Below are 21,411 nucleotides of genomic sequence, written 5' to 3'. Positions count from 1 at the left end.
TTGTACATTAACATGGTGGCGGCAAATGATTCATCAAAATTAGGCATTTTATCCACAGGGGCCAAGTCTGTTTTAACATTAATTTCAATGTAACCATAAATTTTCTTCATTTATCATATGGTTACATTGAAATTAATGTTAAAACGGGCTCGGTCCCTGTGATTTCGTCCGCATGGAGGGAATGTGTGGGGGGGATGGGGGGGGGGGGGGGGCTACACGGAGGTGATTGTCTTATAGATAACATGACGAATTATGTCTAACTGATATTGGATCTATTAGGATCCAACAATTGTTTACAGCGTCTCATACATTGATCATGTGACACAGTATTCTACAAATTTCACTTCAAGAGAAAGTGATATACTAGTACATTGTATTTTCATTGGGAGTTGAAAGGGGGTAAAGGAATAAGCGGTGGGGGGGGGGGGGGGGTGACGAGGCTTATGTCTATTTTTTAATACCATGTTTGATTTCTCCATTGAGGTTTGGACACATCACCCCCCCCCACCCCCCCCCCCCCCCCCCCCCCCCCCCCCCCCCCCCCCCCCGATCAATTCACTTATTATTTTATGTCAGTGAACTTTCCTCCTCAGCAGATTTAAAGAAACATGCAGTTTTGTAACGTTAGATATCACGAGACTCTGAAAATCCTAAAACTATAAAAAAGCAGTTTCAATAGCAGGTTATGTCTTATTTATTAACTAACGATAAAACCATAACAATTATCAAAAAGAAATTCTGTCATGGAAATGTAAGGAGCTAAATCAATAAAACTCTTCGGGTATTTCACCTTCTTGTATAACAGTTTAATTGAGGTGCAAAATTTGTTTATGTGATTAGTCAAAGCTCTCTCTCTCTCTCTCTCTCTCTCTCTCTCTCTCTCTCTCTCTCTCTCTCTCTCTCTCTCTCTCTCTCTCTCTCTCTGAATGTTTGTTTTCTGTTTAGAAAAAATATAAAGAGAGGCATACAAAAACTATTCAGTTATATTTGAAATCTTTTATGTCACAATTTTTTTAATTCTCTAATCCGGAATTATACCGTATCGCTTACGGTTTAAATTTTATGAATAATGTACTAAAATTACCTTCTTTTAAAAAGAGTAAATTTGTTTGCCCGACCAAGGCCAGTTAGCCGTTATGGTCGTTTAGACAGAGCCCAAATGTAGATAACTAAGGAGTGAATATTGACAGGTATGCATTTTACAAACCAGTTGATGATGCTTAATCTAGACTTTTAATGATAAAGTTCTAACCATTGTTTTCTTCGTAAACATTACGAAACGTGTTTAGTTCGAATTTCCTCTAAATAACATATTCGGTACAAAGTTACTTTGGAGGAAAAAAAATTGTTTGCTGACTAGAAGGTACTATTTTTAAAGATTTATTTCCAAACTCATCTCCCTGACAAAAGAAAAAGACGCTTCTATCTTGTTGAATATACCCTGTCTCATCACTCTCAAGATCAAGTTGAGGTACAACAGTACAATATCTGAAGAATTATGTAAACAGGTTGGGACCAGTCGCCTAAATGGAATATTATTGTCGTTTGGGAGATATTATCTTCAATGGGATATGAATTTTAAGTGCTAAAAATTTGAAATTAGCTAAAAATATGGTAAATCCGCATAGGAATACATGTACATGAAATGGAACAACTTATGATTAACAACTTTTTCTGTAACCGTTCTATTACACAGATTGTTCCCTCAGTATATCCAAAACTTCTTGAGGGTCAATTTTGCAAACTATATGCTTTCTGGAAAACTTGCTACCCAAAGGTGTTGCATGTAAAAAATTACCTAATCCAAAAAAAATTAATTTTTGCACTTTAAATTTATATCCTATTATCCCATTGGGGCTATTAATTGTAAAATTGTTTTTATTGACATATGTCTGTGTTGTTCAAGATTTTCCATTATCTCTAAATTAAATATCAAATTTTTATTTCTGAATTCTAACTTTACCAAAAGCTTGATAAATTAAATTTATTAACCTCATTTCTTTTTTCTTATAGAATTTTTTCAACATGTCTATTGATTTTGCAGATAGTGACTGTGATATTTTGAAAATGGAATTAACATTGAGAACTTTACCTCGTGTTTTACACAAAACCCAGACTGTGAGTTGCCTTAGAATCAGCCTGTGTCACACACGCCTCTTTCAAAATCGTGTGAATGAAAAGTCACTAGTTGCAGCTAGATTGAGCACAAAGTCAGATATTGTAGCCGAGAGGACTCTGTTCCAAATGTTGCCTGTCGTTTACTGGCAGACTAACAGACATATGGCAGGGCACAGTAAATTCTCTAACATCAAACATCGGAAAGAGGCGCAGGACAGTAAAAAGTCAGCACTGATGGGACAGTATGTCAAGCTAGCACAGTCAGCTGTAAAAAGTAAGTAGAGAAAGCTTCCTAGATTGTATTGTATATTGAAATTTCACATACCATCTTTTAATTTTAATGAGTTTATTCATTGATTTCTTATCAATATATAAACTAGTTTACAAGACCGAGACCTGAGCCTTGAAAGTAATCAAAATAAGTACAAAAATACTTCATTACTTCTTTGGCTAAAAGTATTTGTTTTTATGAAAAACTTAAAATTTTAATTTTTTGAAACCTCACATACCAGTAATTAAACTTTTAATTTATATTCTTAAAAAAATCTCTGCTGAGGTAGGTGTTCGACACTCATAAAAAAAATAAATCAACCCATTTACAGCCCCCCCCCCCCAAAAAAAATATAATTCACACACTCTATATATATGATATGCACCTTTTAATTTTAATGAGTTTATTCATTGATTTTTTATTAATAGATAAACTAGTTTTCAAGACCAAGAGCTGGGCATTGAAAATAATCAAAATAAATTTTAAAATATTTTATTACTTCTTTGGCTGGAAGTATTTGTTTTTATGAAAAGTGTGTTGGAAAACTTAAAATTTTAATTTGTTTACCATGCAGGGTTTGAAATAAACAGTCGCCCACTCGCCATTTGCGACTAAGTTTTCGTGTGGGTGATTTGAAAATGCAATTCCAGGGGCCCACATGGGGATTAAACAATTCCTGATGCCAACACATCTTCTTTCCAAATTTGTCTGAATGTTTCGTATTTTAATTTAGGTTAATCACTCAGATGCTTATCTTTACCTATCTTCACTGTGAAGTCTAAACGTCTTGATGATCAAGAATACTCAAGGTCTTCATCAGTCAAGCGTTTCATAGCTAGTGTACCAAGAAACATTACTTTCAAAGCGTCTGATTTCGGCATTGTTATAATATTTCGATTTATGGCAATGGTTGTATCAGCCAGCCAAAAGAAAAGGATTTTTATTTGTAATAGGAGATAGATTAACCAATTTAGATGTAAAGGAACAACAAGACATGTGGTTAATTCAGAAGACTTGAGTTATGAATTTTAGAAAATGAAGTGTTTGAAAATTTGAACAAAAATCGAAAATTAATATGAATGAATATATATGTACAATGGCATGTTATTAAATGAGATTTAAAAAACCCCTCTTATTTTATCTTTTTTAAATGAAAAGTGTGGGCAACTAAATTTTGATGTGGGCCCCTGGAATGACGAAGTTTAGTAGCCCACATGGCTAGCAAAAAATTCAAGTTAGTTAAAAACCCTGCCATGTGAGCTAAAGTTGGTTAACTGTATTATATTTACATCCACCAAGTACATGTATGATTCATATAAGCTATGTAGAAACTGACAAGATTGAAATCTACTTGCCCCATTTTTTGATTGGCTGAAACTTTCCGCCACCTATTAAGAAAAATTGACGATTCATGTGGGTTATGTATTTTTTCTGCAATGTCACCATCTTTGCATGAATTAATAATCAAGAAGGCATTTTATTGTTTAAATAGTTACATTTGGTGTTATTTCTATTTCAGTGGGTGGCTCTACTGATCCCAAACTTAACCCCAAGCTGGCCCAGGTTATAGAAAGTGCAAAGAAGAGCAGCCTGGGTGTTGAAACCATAAAAAAACTACTTGAAAGAATGGTAGGAAGAACTTTGATTTAGATTTGCTGGATTTTGTAACATTAAAATTGATTTAGATTTTCATGACCTACAAAATAAATAGGTAATATACAATTTAACACCCTTCATGACATAAAACATATATACACGTAATTATATACATGTTCAGTACATGTATATGATTGATAGGAGATGAACCAATCTAATTAAAATTAGATCTTTGATCCGTGCTTTTAATGGATCGCTAAACAACTTCCTTGTCATGTTTCAAACTTTGTGTACTGATCTATTTGCAGTGAATCAAAGATCCAATTTTGATTAGACTGGATATGAACAAGTCTCCCCTTCTCAACATTATCAAATTAAAGATTATGATTTGAATAGAATATGTTACTTTTGAACTTTTTTTTATTTGAAAGAAAAATAAAGAATACAAAGATATTATGATAGAAGTTTGTGGACCAGCCAACTCCATTTTCTTGGTTATGGTAGACGCAACGAACCAAGTCAGTGCTAGGACAGAGGTGAAAGCTGCAATGAGGAAACATCCGTAAGTTTGTTTGTTGTTCAGGTAGAAATGGAAACATTATCTGTATTAAAGTTTGTATGAGTTGTTAAAGCAGCTATGTAGAAATTTTTGTGCAAATCTGTATTAATTTAAGTCAAAGCAGATTACTAGTTCAAATCTCTACATAATGATGAATTTTACTGTAGACAATCTTCGCTAGCCAAGGGTTTTCGGTCCACTCAGCTCCCCATTAATCCTTGGCAGATCTCGTTACGAAATCTTGATGACAAGCTCCGCTTTATGATTGGCTGCAGCCGTCAGTAGCTGATCCAATCGCAGCATTTACAACAGTCGCTTGTCAATAAACGTTTAAAGAAACACACGTGTGATCTTTTGTAATATATTCGGTGCTTTAACAAGTTGAGACACAAGTGCTTGAGTACATTGCCTCCCAAACGACGGTCTAACCAGATTGCTCTAAAAAACGATATAATTAACTGCATTGAACTGAGATTTACAAACTTGTCAAGGCTAGTGTGATAGTATGGGAAGTAAACATGGCGAAAGTAGCCTCGGAAGTTGCCTATCCCGTTAGTGTGTAAGTTCCTGCTTATGGCTATTGCTTTTAGATGTTCAATGAGCTGTGTTTTATTAAATTTCTTTTGTCCGCAATATTCACGAAGATGATACCTGGTTTTATAGAATGAATGCTTTCATATATCGGCGACTTTTTCACTCCCAGTACAGGTCCCTACAAATACTACAAATAAAACATTCCTTGCTTTCTTTAGGTTATATCTTCATTCCTATTTCAGGGATAGAGATTAACTTTTCAGTCCACTTGCCTTTCGGGCAAGTGAACTGAAATTCTGACTTTCCCGAATATAAAAATTGGTAGCCCGAAATTACGCTGTAGTAAGAAGACAACACCACATTCCTTAATTTTATTTGAGTAACTCACAAATATGATAACCAAATACGTTTCATTTCGTAAGCTCAGTTGCTGGACCACAATTTTTGGCATCTTAAACCTTGCTAACATTTAGTAACATGTCTTGTTTATTATTTGATGGATGCTTCTCCCCTAACAATTTATTAACAAAAAAGACATTATAAAATAAGATCTTATAAATTCTGTGAGTAAGCAAATAAGGTAAAGTACAGTTTTATCAAAAGAATGTAACATATTCATGAGATGAGGGTATAATTTATTTGATCTAGCAGGGCACGTAGAATTAAATTTGATAATTGATTATGCGGAAATACTGGACTACATATCTCAAATCAAAACAGAGGCCTTTCCGAGTTTCCATATGCAAAGATGCACAGTGAAAGTTTATTTTTACGTTTTTAAATTATTTTCACTAAATATTTCTATCAAAATTTTCTCTTGCCAGTAAGTTTATAATTTCACTTTCCAAAAATGACATTTTTACTTGCCCCAGGCAACTGGGCAACCGTTAATGTTGATCCCTGTATTTAATAGCATTATTAATTATGTTCCGAAACTCTCTAGTCAACATGTTTTTAAGTTGTGTTTATGCTGTAGCGTGTATGTAACCCCTTTTTTTATTCGATTAAAATGTAAAGTACATATGCAAGGCGCAACTCAAGTTGCTCACCACCACATCACAGAGTTTTTGTAATGAGATCTGCCAAGGGTATATGGGGAGAGAAGTGGACCGAAAACCCTTGGCTAGCAAAGATGACATATACGAAGGGCTTTATGATAGATTTGATCACATCCCGACCGAAATTATCACCTCATAATATTCAAAGAATGATTCCTTATTACTTATATTTATATAATTTTAAGGCATCGTACGATTGAATTTTTAAATATAAAAAAGCAAATGGCGTCATTTGAAATTATGGGTTATATAGTACAAAATTGATACGTAGTGTTATCACAGGCAAAGACACTGAAAAATGTAAATATATATGAATAAATCTTAACTTCTAAAGTTAGATATCAAAATACACTAATAGTCTTGTATATTTTAATAATTGTCTCATGTCCATATTTACCACTGTGAGATCAGTATAATCCCTTTGATTATAATTCGGCTTTGATTTCATGCTATGATTTTAATACAGAGTGAAAGTCAGCAACTCCCCTTCAAGTCTGCACTTATTCAAGCAGCAGGGAATTTTGTACGTGACCCCTGACCCCGAACGCCCCAACCTTGACCTTGAGGAGATTGCTATCGAGTGTGAGGCTGAGGACGTAACCAAGGAAACAAATGAAGAAGGTCAAGAAGTGATCAAGGTCAGTTCTGGGTTTTTGTTCGCTAAGACCAAAAAAATAAAATACAGTCAAACTTGTACCAAGCAGTCACCTGCGGGTGGCACCCAAAGTGACCTCTCAACAGAGGTGACCTTTGAATAAAGACTTGTGAATTTGCCAACATCATATACCTTATTAAAAGAATTATCACAATAAAACAATAATGTATCAAAATGATTGATAAAGTAATTGATTTGATTTTTAGCTCACCGAGACGAAGTCGGGGGGAGCTTATGCTATACCCTCGGCGTCGGCGTCGGCGTCGGCGTCGGCGTCCGGACCTGGTTAAAGTTTTTGTTGCAGGTCCTGTATCTAACTTATTACTTGTCCTATCTTCACCAAACTTGCATGAATGATGCATCTGGACCTACTAATGGACTTGAGAGACTTGGATGCTGAATCTGGGCCATGAATTTCAGATGCTGGAGGAGGTTAAGGTGTTTGGAGCAGGTTAAAGTTTTTGTTGCAGGTGCCCTTTGATAGCCATTTCTAAGTTACTACTGGTCCAAACTTCACCAAACTTGCATAGATGGTGTGTCTTATGATACTGATGCACCTGACAGGCTTGAATGCTGAATCTGAGCCATAGGTTTCGGATGCTGGATGAGGTTAAGGTTTTTAGAGCTGGTTAAAGTTTTTGGAGCAGGTGCCCTCTGATGATTATATCTTACTTACTACTGGTCCTTACTTCACCAAACTTGCATGGATGGTGTGTCTTATGATACTTTTGCACCTGACAGGCTTGAATGCTGAATCTGAGCCGAAGGTTTCGGATGCTAGATGAAGTTAGGTTTTTCGAGCAGGTTAAAGTTTTTGTTGCAGGTGCCCTTTGATAGCCATTTCTAAGTTACTACTGGTCCCAACTTCACCAAACTTGCATAGATGGTGCGTCTTATGATACTGATGCACCTGACAGGCTTGAATGCTGAATCTGAGCCATAGGTTTCGGATGCTGGATGAGGTTAAGGTTTTAAGAGCTGGTTAAAGTTTTTAGAGCAGGTGCCCTCTGATGATCATATCTTAGTTATTACTGGTCCTAACTTTACCAAACTTACATGGATGGTGTGTCTTATGATACTGATGCACCTGACAGGCTTGAATGCTGAATCTGAGCCATAGGTTTCGGATGCTGGATGAGGTTTAGTTTTTTTGGAACAGGTCACATGTTTAATATATGTAGGTAATAGCACTATTTCAAACTTGCATATATGATCTAACTATAATATAAATGAATGGCAGAGGTAGCTTCAGATGCAGATCCTGATCTCCATTATCAAGGATGCTAAAAAATATATCTTAGTTATTTCTGGTCCTAACTTCACCAAACTTGCAAGGATGGTGCGTCTTACGATACTGATGCACCTGACAGGCATGAATGCTGAATCTGAGCCATAGGTTTCGGATGCTGGATGAGGTTAAGGTTTTAAGAGCTGGTTAAAGTTTTTAGAGCAGGTGCCCTCTGATGATTATATCTTAGTTATTACTGGTCCTTACATCACCAAACTTGCAGGGATGATGCATCTCATGATACTGATGCATCTGACAGGCTTGAATGCTGAATCTGAGCCATAGGTTTCGGATGCTGGATGAGGTTTAGTTTTTTGGAACAGGTTACATGTTTTATAGATAATAGCTTGCATAATTGATTTAACTATAATATAAATGAATTGCAGAGGTAGCTTCAGATGCAGAGCCTGATCTCCATTATCAAGGATGCTAAAAATTCTCCTACCTCACTCAAACCTGCTTGATAGATGTGTTTGTTGTTAAATGATTTAACATGATTCCTATGATATAGTATTCTATGATATGATACACTATTGTTTTATATGATACAATGTAATATCATACATTATATTGTAAAAAGTTATATGATATGATATGATATTGTATCAATTTTTTTGTACATTATTATATGATATTGTATTATGATATTGTTATGTATAGTATTGTATATTATTATACAATATTGTAGAATATGATATTGTATAATATATTATTTTATCGAATGATATTGTTTCATATTATATTGCAATATATGATATTGTATCATATGATACGATTTTGTATATTATAATTATAGCATATCGTATGATAAAATATTGTATAATATGATATTGGTTTATATAATATATTGTTATATAATACATGAAATTGTATTATATGATATTATAAGATATCATATAATATGATATTGTATAATATGATATTGTATCATATGATATGATATTGTATAAAATGATATTGTATTATATAATATCGTACTGTATCAGATGATATTGTATCATATGATATGAAACAATGTTTTATCAAATTATATTGTATCATATGATACAATATTGTGTATCAAATATGATACAATATCATACAATACAAAATTATACTATATTATACAATATAATATCATATGTTACAATATTGTGATGTATTATGTGATATGATATAGTATCAAATAATGCTATATTGTATTTATATTAGATATTATGATATTGTATTATGTGATTAAATACAATAATGTATAACACGATACAATGTCATATTATATGTTACAAAATCATATTGCATCAATATTTATTACAGTATTATATTGTATTAAATGATATATATTGTAAGTATCATTGGATGCAATATCATATTTTATATTATTGTATTGATAAACATTGTATCTTATAATAATGTATGAAATGAACATAGGATTATCATACAATTTTTTACATATGATATACGATATTGTGTCAAAACAGTATCCATGAATATCCAAGATCATTAACTATGATTTTCATATCATATGATAAAGGTGGTTTTAAAGGTGATGCCTCATAAAGTTGATGCCTCGTCTCGGTGAGCTTTGTAATCTGTGATTACCTATGTTTTTTTATAGGATTCATTATATTTACAAAAAAGTACAAATACATAACAATGCATTGTACATGCAATTGTTATTTTTTTTTTAAATTTTTGAAAAATTGGTTAAGTGGTAAAGCTGGTCATTGACATTTTCAGAATAATATCACTAACTATATTCGTGAGTAACGATTATTTAGGAAACAAACACTGTTAATACAATTCAACAATTTATTTTTTAACCGACCGTATCTGAACTCAAAATCAAATTTTTCAATCAAACGATTTTCTCGTGCCTCGTTGCGGACATTTTTCACATTTATTTCATGAGTTTGTATATCAAACAAACTTTACTACATGCTTAAGCAATTTGCTTGATACCCATTTGTATCTGAACTGCCAATTTTATAAATACATCAATGGATTTGGTTTCTCTCGCCTCAGGCCTATAGTTATTGTTTACATTAATTACCTGACATTTGGGAGCCATGTTTAAAATCCCCCATGTAAATCATGTGACCGACCAAAATGGCCGCCTAATGCATGTCGACTGTACAGTCTTGGATAAAAATACGATGACCGCTGACCGTTTTAAGTAGGTGACCACTCTTTAGTGGACAATCATATAGGAGATTTCATTGGGTGGAAATAAAAAGACCCCATACAAAAAGGGACTTTAATAGGGGTGACCGCTTCGGCAGTTTTGACTGTAAATGTTTTATTTTTCAGGCACCGCCACTTAAGGTCAAATGCATCAAAATGCTTCATTTTATTGCCATATTGAAAAGAAAAATAACTTAATTTTCAATTTAAGGTAAAATATTATTCCCCTTTGCAATTCCTGTAATAAAAAAAAAAAATACCTGCCTGCTTCATTAGATTTTGAACATTTTCCTTGAGAACCAATACATTTTTTTTTGGCCTAACCTAAACCCATTCCTACTTTCAGAGGTTTTTTTTTTTTTTTACATTATAGAGAAATTAAATAGGAATAAATTTTCTGAGCTTCCATAAATATCAATGATTTCATAGTATTTTTGTCTGAATTTTCCATTTTTGAGATTTCCCTTTCTGAATTTCCCTTGCGACCCTGCTCTTTGCTCTAAAATTTAAACCATGTTAAGTTAATTAAACAAATCAAATTAAGCCACCTTGAATATTAATCATTCCATCCTTTATTATCTATTAATTTTCTACTTTTTTTTCAGTTTTTATGTGACCCTGCTCGACTCTCTGAGGTCAAAACCATGCTGGAGGGACGGAGTTTGACCGTGGAGAATTTCTACGAGCAATACGAGCCCTTGGCACCAGTCACGCCTTCGGAGGCGGAACAAAAGGAGATTGACAGCATCACGGAAAAACTCGAGAACATGGACAGCTATGTAGAGATGCACACAAATATAGAGGCATAGGAAGTTCATGTATATAGAATGTGCTGTGTTGTTATCGTGACAGAGACCCATGAGGTTGATTTTTTCAGTGTCGATGGGAAGAGCGGAGAGCGCACATTATAAAGACTGTTAATTATAACTGTGTACAGATGTGAAATGATTGTAATAAAAATGTGATAGTAAATTAATTGTGTCTAGTTTTGTTTCTTTTATTGTCAGAAACTCTCAACCAGTGATTATATAGTTAATTGTGTCTAGTTCTGTTTTTCTGTCATAATGAGAAACTCTTGGCCAGTCAGACTTTGAATGTTTACATATATATGTATAAGTTCAGACAGAGCTCTTTTTCATAAGTTTAGGATATTTATTTAGTCAGAAAATGGCCACAACCATGCATTCAGCCCTCTTAAAAACATGCTACTGTTAATATTATGATTAAAATATGTTTGAGAGATTCTTGCCACAAAAATGTGAAGGAGCCAAATGTAAATGGGCATAAAGTACACTTTTATTCAAGACGGTATATAAATTTGGTGATTTACTGATGATAAACTGGTTTGCGACGACTGATTTCCCGAGTTAGCCCTATAAAGCCCCATGTTGTTATCAAAACCATATACGACAAAGGGTGGTTTGTGGTGAGAAATATTTGCGACGACGAGGTTCTCGCAAAATTTTCTTGTACGTGAATAAAAGTTGGTTTACATTAGAATAAAAAACTGTAAAAAGTTAGCCCAATGTCAGTAAGTTTCTCTAAGTTTGGTTCAATGATGTGCCAATCCATACTAAAAAAATTATTATGTTTTACAGTACTACTGGATCAGATCTAGATTGTCTGAAAAAAATTGAAAAACAATGTCACCATAGTCAGTGATTTATTTGAAAATTTGATATATGAAGTTTTGGATGATTCCATTTTTAGTTCACCTTAGCTCAAAACTCATGTGAGCCTTTCTGATTACATTTTGTCTGTCTTCTGTCTGTCTGTCTGTCTGGTCTGTCAGTCTGTCTGTCTGTAAACTTTTCACATTTTCAACATCTTCTCCAGATCTACTTGGCCAATTTCAACCAAACTTGGCACAAAGCATCCTTAGGTAAAGGGGATTCAAAGTTGTAAAAATTAAGGACCTTTTTTCAAGGGGAGTTAATGAGGAATTATTGAAATATCTTGAGAAATAAAAAATATCTTCTCAAGAACCCAAATTTGAAACTTGTGTGGCGGCATCCTCTGGTAGTGTAGATTCAAAGCTGTGAAAATCATGGTTCGAAATTTTACATAGGAATATATTTTGTAAATCTTTGAAAATCCTTTTCTCAGAAACTACTCAGCCAGGAAAGCTGAAACTAAGGTAGGGTAGATTCAAGATTTGTTCAAATCATGATCCTCTGAGGATGGATTGGGACACAATGTTGGGGGGGGGGGGGGCAAAATTTACATAGGAATATAAAGAGAAGTATCTTTAATTTTTTTTTTTACCAAAAACCATTTTCCTTGAAAAGCTGTAACTTTACTAAAAGCAACATTATATAAATAGTGCCTGTTTGTGAGGGTAACAGTTGATATTGACACCCCGAGAAAACCATTGTCAACCGACGAGAAGCGGAGGTTGACAATGGTTTTCGAGGGGTGTCAATTTTTACTGTTATCCTCCCACACAGGCACTATTTATTTTGTTATACTGAATGTCTTAATTTTTAAGAAAATTTTACTGCTTTTATATAGGAATAACGTGAATTCTACAGCGAACCGTACGCGCATAATTTTCGCGCATGTAACAATTTTTAATGTTACCCGTTGCTAAGTGCGTTGCTAATGCTGAGGGTAATAGAACGAATTATGAACTGCGTCCGAACCAATCAGATTTCAGTATTTAACATGAAAGTATAACAATAGATAATGTAGATTCAAATTCTTTCAAATCAAAATCTTGAGAAGTAGGGTAGGGCCACATTGAGGATCCAATTTTACAAAGGAAAATATTTTAATTATTCCCAAAAAAATGAAATCTTACCATATTTGGTTAATACTTACATGCAAGCATTTTGACATTTTGCTGATCTTTGAAATTGTTTACACTTGGTCCCTAGACGATTCTTGTCCCTCACAAGGGGTTCAGAGTTTGATGTAGGTTTATATCCCATATATTAAAAGTTGTTTCGGATCATTTTGAGAGCTGCAATGCTCAACATGTGATATGACAATGAAATCATCCTGTTAGAAAAGGGACTTGAATTTTAACATTAGAATATCCAGGGTGAAAAAATGGATTTTTATTTATTCGGGATCTACATGTACATGTATAACACTACATTGTCCAGATACAGTGTAGTTTGTATTATGACTCCATTAAGCATATTTAATCATACCTACTTATTGTTTCTCAGGTGAGCGATGTGACCCATGGGCCTCTTTTTATACATTTAGAACCCCCACCCCACCCCCCCCCCCCCCCCCCCCCAAAAAAAAAGAAAAAAACAAACTTCATACACTATAAGAATGTCTCTTGAACTGAAAAAAAATCTTGTCATGGTATTAAATTTTGAATCGACTCCAATTTTTCGGTTCTTGTAGCAATTCTTATTTTGTATGATGCACAAGTGAAACATCTATCGGCACTTTTTAGCTCGCCTGGATTTAACCCATAGGGCCAAGGAAGATTATACATGTATTTACATGTACATGGCGTCCGCAAAGGGCAATCTTGTTTATAAAATTGAAAAAAATGACAATTGTACATTTCAAAATATAGTTTTGATAATTAGGAAGGTTTCTGAGACATGCATACATGTATAAGGTGACCATTTCTAATTAATCGCGCATGTGCTGAAATTGTAGCCCCTGATGAATCTGCTGAAAAATTCTTGACGCTAAAAGAAATCAATATTTTAAACCAAAATGATCAACAAGATAAATTCTGATTAATTGCCCTATGCAGTGTTCTCACCGAAGTTTATACTTTAGCACATGTAATTTATATCCCTCGTGCATATAACTTAAGAACTACATGTATTTGAAAAATATCTGATTATTGTAAGTTACACCCAAAAAAAAGCATTTTATGTAATTTATGTAACAAGTTTCATCTTTGTTTGATTCCTCGCGTTTACAAATCTCAAATGGTAAATGGTTCATTCAGTCCAGCAAACCATGCTCTTAGTAGCCTCATGTTATTAAAAAGTACGTAAATTAGTTTCGTTTTAATTAATTTTTTTATTTTGAATATAATAGTTACGGATTTTTCATGATCTCTAGATTATGTTGGCCCCCCCCCCCCCCCCCCCTTGCAAAACTGAAAAATTCTAATTTCTTTATATAAACATTAGAAAATTACCAAAATATGTCTCAGATCCCCTGGCAAACTCAAATAACCATCGGAACAACCCCCCTCCTTGATTTTTTTTTGGATCCGCGCATGCATTATGTACATATATATTATCCTTTATCGTCATTAATTCATTGTGCATTCTCATTGCCAACAGTACATTATCACCATTAAAAATTTACCCGGGATCCAATACCATTAACGTGTCCTATTCCATGTTTAATATAATTATAGGTTAATGTCCGTTTTATTACTGTGAACCAATTTTTATTTCTCAGAAAAAGAATCAATCAATTATAACTTATAATCAAATCATCGATGAGTCCTAGCAAAATTCAGGAAGGGCTTTGCACATGCTATGTCTTGGATTTCAATAAATTTTATTGTATCACTTCATTTCAACATGACTGTAATACATGTAATTATATTATATAGAAGAAAAAAGTTCATAGTATGCCTAACTAGGCAGTAAAGACTGTCTGTTTTATTACACTGACACATAAGAACCAGTTTTTTTTTTCTCAGAAAAAATCAATTGATTACCTTATAACCAGAATATCGATGATTCCATGAATAATCGGGACAAAACCGCGGCATGTGCGTCATTTTGTTTTATTTCGTAGAATTTTTAAATTAAGGACGATTTATTCTTACAGGTTTCTTAGAATATTTGGGCAATGTATTGTACTGCAGGTACATGTAATCCTATAGCTACAATACCCTGATTTGGAAGCTTTGTTTTGCTTTGAAACATATATGAGGAGTAGCCGGAATTACTCATCAAATTCTAATATAGACTCTAAGTAACGCTGAAGGATTCCAAGAAATCCACGAAGATTTTTTAAGCTTTTATCAGTGTTCATGCGGTCAGTTTAAATGACACATAGTGCTATTTTGATAGATTAATGATTATTGCATAATTTATCCTCCTTTGTTTTAGACTTCGTAACTTGGGAAGAAAATATAAGAGAGAGAGAGAGAGAGAGAGAGAGAGAGAGAGAGAGAGAGAGAGAGAGAGAGAGAGAGACTTGGGCGACATTGACATGTCCTATACACATCCTCATAACCTTCATTGTGAAATAGATTAAATTGTTACATAGTTTCAGTATCAAATATCAGTGTCTACATAATGAACGTAAGATATACGATAACAGACACCTACTTATATATACTATGTACATCTTTAAATGGAGATCTCTCTCTCTCTCTCTCTCTCTCTCTCTCTCTCTCTCTCTCTCTCTCTCTCTCTCTCTCTCTATATATATATATATATAAGTTACTATATGCTAATACTCGAGTTGTTAAATCTGTCATAATTAAAAGCATAGCAACTACGTATATTTTAGAATGCCTATATACAAATGTAAGTTGTAATTGCATCCCAGAAATGAATTAAATTCTTATTTAACTGTTTCTACATGTAACCATCAGATAAAGTTTTTAAACAAGAGTATAATCTATATCTATGAAAAGATCCGTTTGTGTAAAAAAAATGTATACATACACGTGATTATGTCAAATCCTTCTTCTCATTTCAACTCGAGGAAATCCCGAGGGTTTTTTTGGTTGTTTTTTTTTTTAACAGTGTCACTATAATGTTTCTTACTGGGTAAAACAAATCATTTTATTTAACGTGGGAGTTAATAAATACCCACATTGTCATGAAAAAAATATGTAACAGGAAGCAATTTGTTAATTCATATTTCATTTGTTTACTGCGTTTTTGTGGATTTAAATGTCTTTTCAAACAAACGTAGATAAAAATGTTTGACCGAATCGAGGATCTCCTTGCTTGGTATATAAAGGCATGCAGAAGTAAATACCTTCCAGTTTGCATTTAGTTATACAATGGATGAAGACAAGCCACAGGTAAACGACGAAAATGATACCCTGGTGATACAGACCCAAGTCAATGGGACCTCGGACGATTCGACCCCTTTAAAGGTCAACGTAAAAAGTATCGCCCAGAGATTTGAAGAGAACTATAGAGAATTGGACAAGAAGAGCCCGGTGAAGGATCTAGGTTTATCGAACAGAAACACACTTTTCCCGAAAGAAACGACAGAAGGAAATGATAATGTAGTAGATGAAAAGGAAGAGGACGAAAAAGAAGAAGACACAAAAGAAGATGATACGTTTACCCCGGAGGAAGGCAGAATCACAAATTTTACGAAAGAAACGAAACAAGAAAATGAAAAACAAGAAGTCAAAATTATAGGAGATCCGATCACCGCAAAGGAAGCTGGTTTCGTATTCGACGAAACAGGAGATTTGATCACAGCAGAGGAGGCCGACAGAATCGCAAATTTAGAGAAGGATACGGAAGAAGGAAACGAAAACAAAGATAACGAAAAAGAAGATGTTATTACTGTAGAGGATTCCGGACTATCCGGTAGAATCGCAAATTCGGCGAATGACACGAAAGAAGAAAATGAAAAAGAAGGTGATATGTACACCGCAAAGAAAGAGGAAAAACCAGACAGAAAAGCAAGTTTAACAAATTTTAAAGATACGAAAGAAGAAAATAAACAATTGCAAGAGGACGTGATTTATAAATTCTTTAAAAAAGCAGACACGCAGAATTTGGGATTTTTGACAATTAGTCAGTTTGCTGCAGCTGTGCGCAAGCAAGGATTCTCGGGAAAGGACTCAGAAATAACGGTAATGGAAAAGGAATATTTTCAACATTGATTCCATGTTAAAATCTAAATTTCTTATTACGTATATATCACACACCATGCATATTTTGTTATAAATCACTTTCTCTTCAAACAATCGAAAAAAATTTAAATCCATAAAAACACATGAACTTATTTTTGGCTTTAACTTGGTAGAATATTATATAGACACTTTAACCACTTTTATATTGACTTTAGCAAACAAACATTACATCATTTTTTTCCCCGGGCCACCCTGTTCTAGACCATTCTAGATCCGCGCATAATGAGCTGTAGTTTTTAAGAGGGATCAATAGTCGTGGCAATTTTTTTATCTCCTTGAGAGGAAGAGTTTGATATATGAACATTTTAAGGTAGATCTGATATCTAATGTGTTTACCACCCAGCCTCTTAAAAAATATGAAAGCAACATGCGTATACTGTAGGCATAATGCTATTAGATGTAAAACCGAGTCAGAATGTTCGTTTAACACGTCTTTAAAAATACTCTCCGTCTGTAAAATTAGCACATTTTAAATCTTCCTGAATCAAAACTGTGCTAATTCATGCAGCATATACCTTTACAATATTACGTAATTGTTAGCCATCGTGTTTTTAATAAAGATTTTCCTTTCATCGGACTAACAAAGCGATTATGTAATTAGAATACGAAGTTGTTCAGAAATGCATTTCTAATTTAATAACTGCAGCACAAATTTTTGGTACTGAATATTTGTGCTCATAATATATGTATTAGAAAATTAGGTTAGTCTGCCCAAACTCACACAAGCTATTCTGCGCCGTAAATTGAGTGTATGGGAGGAATTTTTAATCTCCGGCAATCCCGTTGATCCACAGAATGGCATGCACAGCTAATCGGAATTGAGTTCCCAACCTACGAAACCGGAGGGGGCTATTATATAAATAGTGCCTGTTTGGGAGGGTAAGAGTTGAAATTGACTCCCCGAGAAAACTATTGTCAAACGACGCGAAGTGGAGGTTGACAATGGTTTTCGAGGGGTGTCAATTTCAACTCTTACCCTCCCAAACATGCAGGCACTAGTATTATACTGAATGTCTTAATTTTAAAAATTCTATAGCGAACCGTTCGCGCATAATTTACGCGCATGTAACAATTCGTTGTGTTACCCGTTGCCAAGTGTGTTATTAACGCTGAGGGTAATAGAACGAATTATCAAATGCGTCTAAACCAATCAGATTTCAGTATTTAACATGAAAGTATAATAAACTCTTTTGTTGCTGTTGGTAATTTAAATAAGTTTTGTTGAATTGATTCGGAACTTGTTGTGTGTAGTTCATAATGAGAAACTACAAATCAAGTTTAGGTTTTTTATTTAAGATTGATAACCATGTGAAGAAGAAATGTCAAACAATTGGGGTGCAGATAGGGGACATCTATTGCTTATGCAATATACTTAGAATGCTTGTTCTGTTCGTAGCTAAAACATATTTATTTATTGGGGGTTTTTTTTTGGGGGGGGGGGGGAGGGGGGGGGGGGGGGTGATGAGGTAATTTTGCTTGGGGACAAGATGACATGTACAATTCGGCAAAATATGTGTAAATATCGTTAGTTGAAAAAAAACACCCCATGTAATGAACACTTCCGGTAATTATCGAAGTAATGTTTAACTATGTTCCTGTATATACCCAATGACATTGAGAGACACACTTATGTGGCTTTAGAAAATATTTGGGAATAAAAAGAATTAACTCTCTTTGTATTGCAGACAATGTTTCTTGACCTTGATGCCAATAGGGATTGCGAGGTGACCTTAGAGGAATATATGGACGAGATGGGGAAGAGAGACTTCAGATTCTTAACGTCAGTTGTAATCACATCATGAACATCATTAATCTTTTAGACGTTTTCTCATAACTATAAAAAAAAAGGATTTAGACAAAATTAATAGTTGCAAATGGCTCCCAAATTGAAATCTGGTACCTTACCGAGCAATCTTTAAGCCTTCTTATACATATGAGAGAGAGAGAGAGAGAGAGAGAGAGAGAGAGAGAGAGAGAGAGAGAGAGTTTAGTATCATTTCTCTGATTAGAAACCATATATTTAAATGTACCGTAACAGCAGTTCTAAGTAATGCCTGGAACACCTAGTACATGTTACACATTCATATTTGATAGGGAAGCTGACTGGTTGGACATCTTTAGAAAGTTTGACAGGAACAAAGATGGCTACGTCACGCGCGAAGAGTTGCAGACGACACTTGAAGAGCGCAATATGAGACAGCTTGAGATTGATATGGATGAAGTTATGAAAAAGGCAGACAAAGATGGCGACGGGAAGCTATCGTTTGACGACTTCATCAAATCATGCGGCTTAAAAAGTCATTGACATTGTTCTGGCTTGCAGATGTAAATACGAGCTAACTTAAAACAACTTCCTCTCTTTTAATCATACAAGTATTGTATCAATATTTGTTATGTGAAATGTATGCGCGGACCTGGAAGGGGGAGGGGGTTGGTTCAAAATTTCTTTGATTTAAAATTACCGAAAATATGCCTCAGACCCCCTGGCAAACTTAAATACCCCTCTCTCTCTCTCTCCCCCCCCCCCCCCCCCCCCCGAAAAAAAAATGTCTGGCTTCGCGCATGAAATGTATATTCATAAAATTAGCACGGTTTAATATGTGTATACCCCAGCAGACTGCATTGACTTTACGTGTATTACAATGTAAATGCACCTTACGTAATACAGGAAATATACAGAACAATACCGTCTGCAAGCCCAGGATAATTTTTTTTAAAAACGATCAATGTTTATTGAATTATACGAAGCATGGGTTATGCAATATACTGAATGATAGGGAATCGTTATCCTTGCCTTTTCTGTATATTGCTTGATACCAAAAATATCACTAACCGTGTTTAAATGTTGTGATGTAATTTTGTTATCTTGATCATAAAAATACATTAACCTACATGTTCAAAGTTTGCACGTGTATCTAGAATTACATTGCGCTTCATCCGATTTTGAAGAAAGTTGCCCTCATATCAATGCAATTAAAAGAAATAATAAATGGGTTTGATTGAAATGAAAAACTACATTTATTTTTTTTCATTTTTGATTGTTTCTTTTAAACACGTAGTTAAAAACAAGTATAAATCTCGGTTCATTTTAAGCAACGAAGAACAGTTTACTATTGTTATACATTTGTATATGTACCCAATCGGAACATCGCTCGGGCTTTTCCATCAAGTCGAGAATTGACGGAAAAGGCCGAGCGATGTTCCGATTATGTACCTTGATCTTTATAATGGCAAGAATAAATATTATAAAGGCTACTTTGACTGCTGTTTAATCCCTATTCACTCTATATGCTTATATGTATCATGATGTAACAGTATGTATATATAGTATGAATAAAATTCTTCTAAAACTAACGTCATCTTGAATTACGTTAAGAAAGATAACTCTGATAAAAATGATTGTACAAGTTTTCTGCACGTAAACTAGTCGACTTAAGTTATCATTGAGTTTTTTTTTAACCTAATTCAGCATGTTTATGAGGAAATTATGCTATAAACTAAATCTATCAAAGGTACCTGCGCAATTTTTAATGACATTTTACCGATATGAAAACCGTTCCACATTGAAGTCGTGTACATGCACTGATTCAATACGTATAATAGTACTTTGTTACCAAATTCGTAGCATCCTTATGCATAATGTTAAAAGATTTACATTTTCAACTGTTTTAATTGTCTGCGATAACATTGCGAATCATTTTTGAACCATAAAACCAAATAGCTTCATAAAACATGGTTGACACAAAATGGGCGTGTCTTATATAGCATAACCGAAAAAAAAAACGGTATTGGCTGCGCTGCGAAGTAAAACATAGCATGTGCTACTAAAGAAATAGTGGTTTTAGAATAATGTTGTATTAAAGTGTACAGATTGGAGATAATATAAATATAAGTAATGAGGAATCATTCTTTGAATATTATGAGGTGATAATTTCGGTCGGGGCGTGGTTGAAATCCATTAAAGCCTCATGATACTTAAAGAATAATTCCTTATTCCTTAAAAATGTAAGCATGTACTGGGGAAGTCTCATCATATAGAACCGTTTTAACAAGAGCTTGGACTTTGTGTAGTTGTGTCAAACAGCAATGTGACGTATAGCCTATACGTCACATTGGGCTATACGTCACATTGGGCAATCGGTTTTTGGAACGCAGTTCGCAGTTCGCAATTGATTAGTGAACTGCGTTCTAGAACGCAGTTCGCAATTCAAAATTTAGAATTCATATTTGGGGCCCGAAATTTTCAGGGGCATCTCCTAGTGGTATTTCACTACCACTGTGAAAATATGGTGATGCAGTTATCTATAGTTTTTGAGAATTGGGCTTATATGCAATTGAAT

At 34.1% G+C, this 21,411-nt stretch overlaps 2 protein-coding genes across 4 annotated transcripts; both read left to right on the top strand.

Annotated features, from left to right (window-relative positions):
• Window positions 1-1,067: 1,067 nt before the first annotated feature.
• On the top strand, window positions 1,068-11,211 carry LOC105324479 (probable transcriptional regulatory protein TC_0742). Of its 3 annotated transcripts, none has more exons than XM_034461900.2 (7): window positions 1,100-1,190; window positions 1,379-1,471; window positions 2,045-2,392; window positions 3,909-4,018; window positions 4,417-4,547; window positions 6,603-6,774; window positions 10,845-11,211. In XM_034461900.2, the coding sequence occupies exons 3-7, from the start codon at window positions 2,068-2,070 to the stop codon at window positions 11,046-11,048; spliced, it is 942 nt and encodes a 313-aa protein (XP_034317791.1). In that variant the 5' UTR covers window positions 1,100-1,190; window positions 1,379-1,471; window positions 2,045-2,067; the 3' UTR covers window positions 11,049-11,211. The 3 variants fall into 3 exon arrangements, with proteins under 3 accessions (XP_034317793.1, XP_034317791.1, XP_034317790.1); XM_034461899.2 differs by having other exon boundaries at window positions 1,379-1,508; XM_034461902.2 differs by lacking the exon at window positions 1,379-1,471 and having other exon boundaries at window positions 1,068-1,190.
• A 4,900-nt stretch (window positions 11,212-16,111) lies between these two features.
• Window positions 16,112-19,421, top strand: LOC117686602 (uncharacterized). Its single transcript, XM_034461903.2, has 3 exons — window positions 16,112-17,011; window positions 18,757-18,851; window positions 19,166-19,421. Exons 1-3 carry the CDS (start codon window positions 16,199-16,201, stop codon window positions 19,374-19,376), a joined length of 1,119 nt encoding a protein of 372 aa, XP_034317794.2. The 5' UTR covers window positions 16,112-16,198; the 3' UTR covers window positions 19,377-19,421.
• The last annotated feature ends 1,990 nt before the right edge of the window (window positions 19,422-21,411 follow it).

Source organism: Magallana gigas, chromosome 10 (assembly GCF_963853765.1).
Source record: "Magallana gigas chromosome 10, xbMagGiga1.1, whole genome shotgun sequence".
Classification (NCBI taxonomy): Eukaryota; Metazoa; Mollusca; class Bivalvia; order Ostreida; family Ostreidae; genus Magallana; species Magallana gigas.
The sequence above is the reverse complement of the archived record's forward strand: the minus strand, read 5'-3'. Positions and strand labels throughout refer to the sequence as shown.